This window comes from Egretta garzetta, unplaced genomic scaffold, assembly GCF_000687185.1.
Source record: "Egretta garzetta isolate BGI_Z169 unplaced genomic scaffold, ASM68718v1 scaffold702, whole genome shotgun sequence".
Taxonomy (NCBI): Eukaryota; Metazoa; Chordata; class Aves; order Pelecaniformes; family Ardeidae; genus Egretta; species Egretta garzetta.
In genome coordinates this window covers 542,969-556,525 of record NW_009258908.1, presented here as the reverse complement: position 1 = coordinate 556,525, position 13,557 = coordinate 542,969, and the positions used below count along the sequence as shown (strand labels likewise).

The window sequence follows — 13,557 nt, the reverse complement described above, 5'->3', positions numbered from 1 at the left end:
TTCATCAAGAATACATTTATTCCAGAGACTCCCTGGGACATGAAAGAACTGATAAAAAATAGTCACTAGTCACTAGTGCAAGTCACAATGCACCTTCCTAATTGGTTTTTCTGATTAGATTTTTGTTGTTGTTTTTTTTTTTTTTTTTTCTTGATTAGCCCAGGAAGGAATTTACTTCCCTACTATGAAATATTATCAAAAATAATGTCACTTTTTATGATGCTCATCTCTTATAGACAAAGAGACACCTATATCACCAAGAAGGATGACTGGTGATTTCAGTAGCTGCATTGTTCATACAAGGCTTCTTTATAAAGGACCCACAAATTGAGTTGGATGCAAGAGAGAACTTGGAAACAAAGAAATTAAAATTAAGATAAGAAATGGATTTTGACATGGCTGGTGGGAGCTTCAGTAGTTATTTTCATCTTGTTTGTCTTGTACAACTCCAACAAAACAAATGTAAAAATAGCCTCCATCTTGATTCAGCAACACTTGGTGCATCCTTAACTGAGCACCTACTTAGATCCCACTCATAACTTATGTAAAACCTACATTAAACTCATTCTTTGCTTCTGTTTTTACATTGGCAGAAGAACTTGTCTCTTCAAAAGTTCATCTGCTTTTTCCAATGATGTATTTTCCCCATAAACCTTATATTAACAAATCATGACATGAAACATTTACAAGGAAGGCTCAGAAAGCAAGCTGAGAAGAGTTCATTTCATTTCTGAAAGCAGGTAGGAAATTGCTTTGGTTTTAATCAACATTCAAAAAAAGACCAAATACCAGTCACTTATCTATTGGTGATTCCTCACTGGCTAGTTTTTTCCTTGTGAAGAACATCATCATCATCTGGGTTGGAACCTTATGCTTCTTTTAGAAGAACCACAATGCTTTTCACAGCAGACATGTATGTATATTGGTCAAATATTTGATTCATGGCATCTTCAAAGAATGGCTGAAGTGTAAATTGTTCACTTCTTCCATCCATTCACTGTATGGCTTCAGCTCCTACTTAGCAGAATGAGTAGAACCAGAGTTCACAGCATCAGACAAACAGTTGTTCATCATCATAAACAAGTTCTGTTTACAGGAAAAAGACAAGCTTTTTGTGATAGCTCCCTTCTTAATGTGAGAAATTGGTTTTCTAATTGGTTTTCTAGATTAGATTTTTACTTCTTTTCCTCTTTTCAGAAAAAGTTGGTCCTGATCAGGTGCCCTGGTTCCAGATCTGGCCATCCAAATTCTAGTTTAATCTTGAATCTTAACCTTGTGCTTTCAATGTGAGCCATGACAGTAATTTCAGTATGGGGGAAAAAAAAAAAAAGACTGTGAAAGAGAAGAGCCATTGAAAGAAAAGTCTTTGGTTTGAACCACCATATTCAAGGTAGGCATCTACAGCCCTCAGCCTTCTTCAGAGAAGATACTACTTCTTTGAGGCACTATCTTGAGAGCATCCAACTGATAATGAACAATAGCAGGGACCACTTCTCTGGACGTTCCAGCTCACACTGCCTCAATGTATAGAATTAGTTTCATGCACAGGAAGACAGGAAGGTGACATAAGGAAGATGCTTATGTATTTCAAGCTACCTTCTGCACTGGGTGTTCTGACCTTTAGAGAAAGTTAATCATGCCATCTACTTTCACTCTTCATTTAATCTCCCCTTCCCATCTGTTCAGTTTCTCTCAGCTAGAAGCAAGATGAAGAACGAGTACCAGTCAGCTGTCTCAGTGGTCCGCAGCCCACACTTTGGGGCCATTTATTATAAGGCATTAACATCAATTGTCACCTCTATCATGACTGTTACTGCAGTCCATGCCAGATTAGTAGGCAAGAACTGATTTCCTAAATATCTGAAATGTGAAATGAACAGACAGACAGACAGACAGATATGCAGTATCAGAACGGACTATTCTGATTCCTTGGACTGAACTCTGAAATAACATATGCCAGATACCGCAGCTCATGTGACAGGTTCAAACCTTCTGCATGACTCATAGCATCCCTTTTAGAAAATCTCTTAATCAAGGTTTCATGTGATAGGTGCTCCATCCCTATTGCTAAACAAGATGTTGCAAAATAGCTAATTACCTTCACAATTTAAAAAATGCAGACTCAGTGTCTTATTTCCATTTTAAATTTGTCAAATGTCTCCTTCCATCCAGAAGAAATCAAGTTCTTTTTTTTTTTTCCTATATTAAAAAACCACATTCTATCAGAAATTATTTATAGACTGTGGTCAGAAGACAGTTTAGCCTTCTCTTCAATAAACTGTGGCAACTCTCATTACTTTTTCAGATGTAGAATTATTCTTGTAGTTCTGAATAATTCTTAAACCTTATTTTTTGTAGAGAAATCACCAGAACTAAATGCAGAATTCCAGTAAGGATCTTCCCTGAGCCATACTCAGAGGTAACATCACCTTGTTACTTCTCAGGAATATTCCCCAAAGGCTGGCTTCATCCCAAGACTGTACTGAGTCTTGGGACTTTGAATTTTTCAAAACAATCCTGAGAGCTCATGTCATTATAATGACACCCAAGTTCTTCTTAGAAGCACTGTTTTCTAGTGAAGATTTCTCTTTTTTTTGTGAATGACTCACTTTCCTTTTCCTGTGGATAATTAGTTTTGCATTTGGTTGGATTAAAATGAAGACTCTGCAACTAAGTCCAGCCTATGAAGTGACCTAGGTCAACATGACTTACTTCAGTCATTATTCACCATTTCACCATTTTTGTATGATTGGCAAATTTTATGAGTAATTACTTTAGATGTCTTCTGGGTAATGCTACAGAAATTGAATAGCACAGAACTTTCAGCACACTCCTGAAGGAGCCTAATAGAGCTTTCTCAATATTGTAAGTCACAATTTACCATTTTTTTTGTGGTCTATATATTATCCAATTTTTAAGAAGTTTGATATGGGCTGCTTTCATTTTCTATAAAGAAATACTCTCAAATACTCTAAAAACCTAAGAAAACTTACTTTATTAACCAAACTTGCAATTTCATGCAATTAGGTTCATTTGATAGATGCTATCTTCCATGAAACCATGATGATTGGTGTTAATTGTACACCTTTTAATTCTTTGCCATATCATCTCATATAAAAATTTTCATAATTTTACTTAAGCTTATGAAAGATTAACTAAGTTTACCAGGTCATCTAGTTTACATCCTTAAAAATTAATAATATTTTTTTTTCTGGAACATTTTGAAGGTTTTCTAATATTCCATAAATTTCTAAAATGAACATTAATGGTTCAGCAAATTTCTGCACCAATTCTTCAAATATTCTGAGGTTCCAATTATCTCATCCTGCAGAAGTGAAATATTTAATAGTAGTTGTTTAGCACAGTCGTCAGTTAGTGACTGTTCATACATTAAAAAAATGGATGGAAGGATGGATGGATGGATGGATGGATGGATGGATGAATGGGATGGATAGGATGGATAACTGGATAGACGGATCTCACTTGGACATGATTAAATATCAGCAGAAAGTTAAATATTCCAAAAATTCATCCAACCCTATTAGACACTGGAAAACAGCTGAAGTGCTATGCCCTTGATCTGCAGACATACTCCTTTATTGAGTATTCCAGTACCCATAAATCACCTTACAGTACAATACCTTCCAATGCACACATACATTATAGAGCTACTTACATACAGATTGTAGCCTGAAATTCTTTACAGCTCTAAAAAATTGCAAGACAGCAGCTAGTACACTGTGTAAAGAACATAGCAAGGTAAAAACCTTGCAAGGCAATTAAAGGAAAACCTCCATTGTCTGATAAGACTAATAAACATGGAGAAAGAGAAACTGAGCAATCTTAGACACAAAATGGACTGAAGTAGCAGGGAAGTGCTGAGGGGTAGGTAGTCAGGTCCAGATGGGGGGAGAAGGGCAGGAGCTCCTCCCCAGCACCCTTTTCCCAAAGAAGAAGACTTCTGTGATTTGAACTCCTTATTTGAACTTGCCTTCCAGCAGCAAATGCCTCCCTGATCTTCCTAGATCTCACCCTTCACTGGTTAGTAACAAAAGCAAGGAAGCCATGCACCGAGGGGACAGTTATATTAATAACCAATTATAGTAATATATAATTCCTCAACTCAAATGCTTGGGGGACAGAAAGGAGCAGGGCCTCTGGTCTAACCAACTCCCAGGGTTTTCTGCAGCTTCCTCCATCTCAGTAGTCTGGCCAAGGCCCTCACTTATGTCCTGGGTAGCAGCACTCTGGATGCAAGGGAAGCAAGGGGCATGGACTTCTCCTGCACTGGTATCCAGCCCATGTGCATGGCATTTCTTCTCTTTCACCACATGGGAATTTGCCTTCTGCAAGCTGAGAGGCAGATCCTCCCTCTTCTGTTATTCTCATTTCCCTCTAATGTGATGAACATGGGTTGAATGGCAAGAGGGAGAATTTCAGAAGAATGAGATCCTCTCCTAACTAGGGACTTTCATAACTGGAGAAACAAGAAGTGCCAAGAAAGATCCCTCATGGCAGTCAGACAAATACACTGGCAGCCAGAACCAGAAAAATGTACTTCTGGCCCAAAGAAGCTAATAAGCACCACTGTCTATTTGTTTCTGCTGCCGTCTCTTGCAAAATGCATCTGAGATGGTAGTTTTGTGCAGCAAGCATCTGGAACATAGATCAAATAACTCTTAAATATTTGTTTATTTAAGGTTCCTCTTTTCCTTTTGATTGCCTGAGACCAGCCTAGTTACATGAGTGGACCTGCTGTAGGACCATCTGTCTCCAGTTCAGGAGTCTGGATCAAAAGCTTGCATCTGGACCTGTCATTCACCATGGTCTTGACTTCTGATTTAGGGGATGCTCAGTGTAGTTACCAAGCATTGGGCTCCATCCAGGCAAAAGCTTCTGCTGAAGAGAGGCAACATGTTATTCCAACCTGGTACCAGATCATCAAAAGGCTGTTTTGCACATTAACCGCTAATTCTCCTTGCAGCATGCAAAGAGAAACAGAAAACTCAGAAAGACCAATTAAGGATCCATGAGAACCTAATGATGAGCTCATTCAGGACTGCGCTTAGTGCACAAACTAATTCATGGCCATGCAGAGACACTACTCACTGTGCATAAAAAGTTTACAGTTTCAAAACAGCCTTCAAATGCACTCTGAGATAGATTGCTAATTCTCTTCTTTATCATCTCAGCTGATTAAAACAGAAAAACAGCCCTTGAGTAATATCAGTTACATAAAGCCATTGGTGATCATGCTGTTGTCATGAGAAGGGCTTGAAGATCCCTCAGCATCCCCCACTACCAGGTCTTCCTCTGGAAGAAATAGGGAGAAACCAAAACACCCTCCAAGATGCTAGCCCAGTTTCTGCCCACTAATCATTTACACAGCCATGCAGGAAAAGGGCAGGCCAGGAGAAGTCATGAACTCCAGCGTCGGCACCTTCCTGGAAGATGTTATGCAGAATCAGGAAGATTGGATGCCTTGAGCTGCAGTCCTAGCAGATTTCTTCATTCTTTGCTGCTTTGATAAATCATTTATTAGAACAGCCTTTTTACATAATCCCTGGGATAAAAAAAAAAAAAAAAGAAAAAAACCCCAACATCCCCCCCATAAAATAGATTTATCACAAAATCCTGTCCTCCTACCAACCATCTTCAGACCAGAACATATATTTCTCTGGTTATTAATTAACTGATGCACAGAAAAAGCTTCAAGCTTTTTAACCTCTCCCTTCCTCTTTTGTCCTTCAAGAGTGTAGATGACAATGCAGGAGCAATGTTCAAAACACAGATAGCTTCTTGAGCAACTGTAGTACTATTATCATGCTTTGAGCCCTATAGCCATGGGCATAAACATTAAAGCCATTCAGAAAGCAAGTATTTAAGCTATTTTCCCAGTACATACATTCTGTTCCTAGTCATACATGTCTAAATCTGGCATAGCACCATTAACACTGCTGACACTGACATGGAGAAACAAAGATGGTTAACTGCCAGTAGTGCACGTAACAACAACAGCCAAAAAGTCATATAATCTAGCAGTATGCATCTGGCCTGAAAAGAGGAAGGAATATGATATTGTTAGCATAGCTTGTCTGTCTGTCTATCTGCCTATCCCTTATCACTGTGACATCTCAATTCTCAGGAGAAGCCATAGCTTTTTTTCTTTTGGGAGTCTATCCAAATACCTTCACCAATATGAAATACAGTTCAACATAAATAACAGGAAGGGAGAGAGATGAATGCACCAACAACTTCTGAGTGTATCAAGCCCCCTGAAACTAAAACAGTCAAATGAAGGTAGAAGAATTAGCTTCTCTGTTCCTAGGATGTATTCACAAGGAAAATGCACAGTTATTGGCATTTGCCTTCCTCCTGCTCCCTCCCCAGCCCTCTCACTCCAGCCCCTCCACCCTCAGCAGCTAGCCAGTGGACATTTTTATGTTACAGCAGTGGATATCAGGACAACTAAAGAGAAAAAATAAACAATCCAAACCTGGCCCAAATCTGTAGGCAACCAATAGCATCAGAGTACAACTCCCAGCTTCATTATCTGGTCTAAATGAAATATAGTGAGCAAATGCACTTCTGATCTCTCTTATTAGTCCCATTTGTTAAAATGCTGTATTACTTACAGCTTTGCACAGAACAAGAAAATGGCCTTAGAATTCCATCTCAAAAGCAAAGTTATGATAAAAACTAGTGAAGCTTTGTGAGCTTATCTAAAGGCAAGGTTCTTGCAGAGGTACAACAGTATCAGCATCCCAGCACCAGGGCTTATCATCCAACTAACAGTCTAGTCCTGCTAAAAATAGAAAAATAGTAGACTTATAGAATCATAGATGCATTAAGGTTGGAAAAGACTTCCAAGATCATTGGGTCCAATCATCAACCCAACACCACCATGCCTACTAAACTATGTCCCAAAGTGCCACGTCTACACATTTTTTGAACACCTCCAGGGATGGTGACTCCACCACCTCTCTGGGCAGCCTGTTCTAATGCTTGACCACTCTTTCAGTAAAGAAATTTTTCCTAATATCCAATGCAAATGAATTCCATCATACTTGGCAGCATTTCTGGTGGGATTTGGGTTTATTAGGAGTTTGATTCAGCAATAAATTTCACTTTGCAGAGTGACTCACCCAGGCATTATCCAGTTAACAACATCTTACACTGAGATTACATTACAGTCCCAACTGCAGAACCAGGTAAATCCCACCATAGATGTACATCAATTTAAGCTAGGTGCCTGCCTTCATTGCAGTTAGCACTGGTCCCTGCTACACAGCCAGTGAGACTTGGTCCATCTGAGCACAGCTAGGAGTGTCCTGAAAAAAGAGAAAAATCATGTCCTACACTCCACTGACTACATCGGCTAGACCTCCACTGATTGTTTTAGGTTCCCAGGGTAGTTTGCTCACAAATGGATGCACATGTAGACACATTCTAGATGTGCACATTTAGGCAGTGAGAGGTACATTGCAACAGGATCAGTTACAAGAGTAGACATCAAAGTTCACAGGCAAGCTAGGTTCTCTAAAGACATGATATAAGCAATTATCCAGCTGTAGCCAACTCAGCTTTGATATTTGGTAGCTGTGTATATATTAGTAAAGTAAACATGCCTGGCACTTTGCCCTAGCACTGGGGCCAACTGGCACAGAATGGCCCACACCCAAACTATTAAATTCTCTTACTTTCCAGAATATCATGGCCTCATCCAACCTAACTACTGAAAACAACCTCTGTTCTGTGCTAATACTCAGACTATGCCCAGGAATTGTTTGGCGCTAGGTACAAGCCAAAACTATGTCAATGACCTTTCTAAAAATTCAGTGGTACAGATGATTGGGTTCCAGTTTCTCTGATCTTCCCTGGCACAGCTTTAGTTTACTGTTATAGGTGTAGCTGATGGGTCTTGGACGGGAGTATTAGCAATCCAGAGGTGATTTTAAAAAGAACTGGCTTTCACTACATCCTATTCAAAGTTTTGAGATAGCTAGGCAGGAAGGTACAAGTAAAGCACTTCCAAGGGACCTTCCAGCAGTATTTAAAGACTGAATCAACTCAGGTGAGATCAGGAGGTGTTTAGTTTGTTCCTTTGTTGAGATCAAATCATAGGACCTTGTTGACTGATTGATTATGTGTAAACTGGGAACATTAGCAGGTGCTTACTGGCTGATATGTGATTGAAAATGTAGATCCATTGCCATTGAATAATACCCCAGCTCATTACTCACCATTTTCTGGTGAGACTGTTTTCTATCTAGAGATTGATGACTTCTGTGAGGCTTGAGCAACACTTTTGCTCACATCTTCAGAGCTGCAGTGTTGGTATCCCCTGATCTAGATGGTTTGCAAGAAAACCACGTGGACAGTCGGTTACTTGGAGCCTTGGCTTCAAGAGGGGAGGATGAAGAAGGATGCCTGGTTTTTCAGTGGGTGTCCCTCTTAAAACCACGTCTGCCATACTCAGTAAACCCATTTTCTCACTTTGACGCTAAGACCTTTTATCGTTTTATGACCTCTCATAAGCTCATGTGATTAGCCAAAGGTAGCGAGTACAGCTTTAATGAAAGAGTGAGAAGGTGTGTTTGAATATATATGCACGCATATGTGTGTATTTTTCAAATGAAAGCCACCCTGTGTCATCTGTGAGACTTGTTTTTGAGGAGGAACTAGACCAGGGAAGAGGTGCTGCTGAATGCATTCATAGTACGGCCCAAGGCTGTAAGCCATGCCTGGTGCTGTTGTCAGGAGCAGGTGTATACCTGGCAGCAAATGCTCAGCATTAGCTTTTTGAGGGGCTCTCAAATTGTCTCTTCATCTCAGCCTGTCTGTTGAGAGACACCGCGTTCCTAGGGTTGATTTGTGCTGCCAGAGATTTGCAGGGGTGGGAAAACAGATGGCTTTGTCTGGAGTGCAGGCTGGTCCAAGCTAGTCTTACACAAGGTTTGTGCTCAGAAACGTTGTTGGCACACAGGGACATTTCTGGCAAAGGTAGCATCGGCAATTCTTATACAACATGATGGCCCCCTGCCTTACTAATATCTCAGACCCATGGTCACTCCAGCTGAAGACATATACAGCCTGGGCAAATGAGGCCTTTTCCTGGAGCTAACGTAAAAAAAAGAAAAAAAAAAAAAAAAAAAAAAAAAGAAAAAAAAAAGAGAAAAAAAAAAAGAGAAAAAAAAAAATAAACCCACACCAAAAACCCTCCCCAAAGCCAAATGTGTTAGATACATTGCATCCTGTATGTTTCTGACCTAACTTGGCTTTTCTGATCCCTGGAGAGCAAGTCTTCCATTGAGACAAAGAATGTCATTTTAGGTGGCCTGTAGATGCAATATTCAGTCCCTATAGGTGTTTCTGCTGCTGGATGCGCTCCATGGTTGATTGGATGATTTGCTGGCAAGGTACAAAACTACTTATGGAAACCATGTTAGGAAAGCACTAGTGTTCATCTTTCTCAACTGCAGAGTCAACATAAAGTCTGCAGTAATTGCCAGTTAATAAAGCTCCTCATATCGCTTAAGTGGCCAACAATCAAACTATTCATGCCAATGAATACCATAATGGAGAACTTATTAAATTCACATTTTACTTATATTGCCATAATAAGGAAGTAGCAGTAGGTACATCAAGTTCCCTTCATCATGAATATTGGAAGGCAAAGGAAGGGTTATGTTAGTGAGTGAAGGAAGGTCTAGAGATTTAGTCACGATGCAGGGAAAAAGAGCAAGATAGAGTGCCTTGAGACCATGCATCACATCTGCCAACACGCAGCTGAAAGGGGGCCCAAATCTTCTGTGTGCTGGTACTGTGGCACCAGCATTTGGATCCCTGTGCTTCACCTAGTCTTGTGTCCAAACTGGCACTCAGACCAGGCACTGTGTCCTGGGACACTGATCTGTAACAACCCCTCCTACCCTTTGTCCCCCATCGGCAACCATCCTCTCCTCACTTTCCTGCCTACCTGCCCACCCTCCTACCTGCTCACCCCCTCCCTCCCACCACCCTCACCCCCTTCCCCATGTTCATTCTCAGTGGTCGTTGCATGTACGTGCCTTGGCTCCCTTCAGCTCATTAAATCTCCTGCCTTGCCTCATGTTTTGACAGGTTTTGTGAGTTTTGACAATCCTGCCAGTGCCCAAGCTGCTATCCAGGCTATGAATGGCTTTCAAATTGGCATGAAGAGGCTGAAGGTGCAGCTGAAGAGGCCAAAGGATGCTAACCGTCCCTACTGAAGAATTGTGGGAACCACTGGATACAAAGCACTAGCACAGGTAACTGCATGGGGAGGGGGTGTCAGCTGTGGTTGTAGCCTCTCTTTGTGTTGTAGACCCTCAAAAAGATTCAGCTCTGTGACTCTCTAGCTTCTGCCTTTTTCACTTAGGCCTCTGGCTAGAGCCCCACTGCACAGATATGCACCCACACATAAACCGGGAACCGTTTGTGTGTGCATCTCTTTAGAAAAAGAGGTAGAAGGATGCTTAACGAGGGATGAGCCAAGTTCCCCACCCTGGGGGCATCCTGCATCTCTAGAAAGTCTTCCTGATCGCTAGAGGAGAGCCAGCAGCTGTCCTGATTCCCCTTGCTCAGCCAAAGAGAACATTTCTGGTGGCTGAAGAAAATCTGCAATTAAGAGATGGGACTGGGCTGCAGTTTAATCCCAGGTGACTGGACTGGGACAGTGTCTGTCTCAATAGCTGTGTGTTGCAAACGTTTCAAAGCATTCTTCATTCTTCATGCGGTATAGTCTGTATCCAATTTCATCCCAGCATAATAACTTTATGTAAATATGTCTCCTTGACAACTAAATAACCTCTAATTTCTTCCTTCCCAAGCCCAAGTAATTAATAGAAGGATCCATGCTCACTTCTTGCTCAGTTACTGTTAACTTCTGTGTAGATAAAACCCAACCAAAGGCAAGGAAGCTTTGCTTGAGTGAGGACCTAGACAAATCTGAACGAGGGTCTCATTGTTAGACTCATGTACTTTGTCTTGTTGGAAAGGAGCCAGCTTAATGCTCCAAGGGAACTTACAATACATGTAACAGTGACAAAAATATCAGAAGCAGCAGCTTGTTTCATTGGAATCCCAGCCTATCACCAATTAAAAAAATGGAGATGTTTCCAAAAATGGAAATATTTTCCACCACTGGCTGGATTTTTAATTAGATAACTGTTTGAGAAACAGAGATTTAAAACTGTATGTGTTTTTACAGGAACAGGAAGTCTCCATGCTGTTAAAACTGTTCCACACCAAAGATTCCCCAACAAACCCAGCACTCAGGGTGGCCCTAAGCTACAACCAGCAGTTTACACTCCTGAATTAGTGGCAGAGAGATGGGTTAGGTGATGTTTCTAGGCCATTATAGCTGTAATGTCTAAGATTCAGTGATTTTGATTCAGGCCTTTTTTGACCTGTCTAAGGTACAGGCAGGAAATCCCTATCATCTTCAGCCTTCCCAAAGAACTGTGAAGTCTTCTAATTTTTTACTGGTATCTCTTCATATCTTTGAAAAATGTATTGTTCTGGTCTTCAGAGCGGTATCCTTTCCACTGAGAATTAAAGAATGGGATAAAAACATCTTTGAAACGGGTGCTGCCCTGAAGACAACATGAAGCAGATTAAGAAACCTTTCAATAAACATTAGGTGCATGTTCAAGACAGCCTCCACAGTTTAGACTCTCCTTTATATGTGACTACATGAAGATAACTGTCAATGCGTTTTCCCTCTTCAAACACCTCTTTTCTTTTCCTCGCTTATGACAAGGCCTCTTGGAAGCTTGAAACCAAAATATGTTTCCATACCTAAATGCTTTTTGCTTCATCACACTGGCTTCTTACTGCAGGTTGTGCTGGGGGAGAGTGGGAGATGCATGCATGCCGTTTTGTTAAAGCAGGACCTGTCTTCGTTGGGGAGATTTTCAGTAACACTTGCAAAGGGATCGAGGAAAGCAAGTGTCCGCCTAGCTTGGCACCAAGCAGTAGCTTTAAACAGGAGCATAGCTGTGATCACTGAGGATATGCTTGTTTCTTCTGGTCACATAAGAAAGTGCAGGGCTGTGGACACCTATGTTGTTAAAGATTCACTTGTATGAGTCTATGGTGTTTTCATTATCACGGATCTCTGCCTCTACTTTTTCACCATCAGGCTGATGCTGAGGTCTCAGCTTGTTTCCTTTAAAAATATTACTCAGTAGTAGGACTAAGATTTGTTGTTTGAGGTATTTTCCCACGATAAATTATATAAAAAGAAATCAACCAGTAAAATGGCAATAAAATTCCATATCTCTCTCTTAGACCATTTTTTTTCTTTCCTTTGCTTCTGCAAAGCAGAAGAAGGGTCTTGAATTGTTGCCTCTAAATAGGAAGTCCTTTAGCCTTCCTGGCTTTTACTTTGATTTTAATACTCTGCTGTTCAGAAAAATCAGTTCAGCTGTTACCACTAGATCACTTCCATCCTCTGCGTATAGGAGCCTATATTAGAGGTACAGATAGTCCCTACCAAAATGGAGTAAATGCAGCTCAGAGTTCCTTATTCTCTTGTAGACTCCGACCTTGGTGAGCCCACTGAAGGAACTGAAGATGTACCTGTGTTTTAGCAGGAGAGAGTTCTCCAGGAAAAAAAGTTTTGTGGGTTTTTTGCACCTAACAAAAGGGATTGGCCAAGTACACATGGCCCCAGGAGGACACTGATGGAGTGTTTCCCAGGGAAGGATCTGATTTAGCACAGGGACTACTATGCCAGGTTAGACTGGAGAGGACGCTTGGTGACAGCAAGGATATTCAGAAGCTCAAAAGGGCTTAGGTCCAGCTTTTTCCTCAGCTCATCTGCCTTCCAGTGCTCGGAAACATCCATGCCAGCACCTTAGAAACAAACAGAAGATTTTTAGTCATGATGGCCACAAGTCAGCATCCAGACAGAGCTGTGCAATAGCAGTCAGCACAGGCCTAAGCCCTCAGTAATAAACCTTACTTTGACATAGGTCAGTTGTTCTTTGCTCAGCACTGTACCCCCACGGCTGGTTTGATATGCAACTTCCAGACAACATCCAAAATACCACTGGAATTCTCTGACTTGCCCAGTCAGTAGAAAGCGTCATTGCTGCAACAGGAGGTTTCCTAAATACACCAGGACAGAAGCCAGCACAGACAGCTATTGCAAAGTTTGAGAGCGGGCAGCTCCCTTAACTGCCAGAAACATATTAACGCCTCTATATTTTTCACTAGTTTTACTTTGGTCACAGCTCTTCAAGGTCCTTAATTCCAATTTGAAGCATGTGCATAACCATATTGACATCAGGGCAATTACTCATGTGCTTCAAGAGGATGCTCAAGAAACTTTTTAATTAGGATTTTTCTAAGTAAGAGCTTTGTTTTATTGAACTCCTTTCCAAAAATAAGAAGCTGCCAACAAAAAGCACAAGCAGCACCCAGTTTGATGTAATCCACAAGAGTGTTTTCTCCTAACAAAGAAAGAAAGATCTTCCCTCAATTTTAATTCTGGATGAACTTTTTTTTTAAAAACTTATAAATCTCCCTTTT

At 40.8% G+C, this 13,557-nt stretch overlaps 1 protein-coding gene across 1 annotated transcript in view; it reads left to right on the top strand.

Annotated features, from left to right (window-relative positions):
- Positions 1–10,250, top strand: part of CELF4 (CUGBP Elav-like family member 4) — a 283,507-nt gene extending 273,257 nt beyond the window's left edge. The window contains exon 12 of the mRNA XM_009634219.2: positions 10,123–10,250. Coding sequence (XP_009632514.2) covers positions 10,123–10,250 — 128 coding nt within the window. The remainder of the gene's footprint in view (positions 1–10,122) is intronic.
- The last annotated feature ends 3,307 nt before the right edge of the window (positions 10,251–13,557 follow it).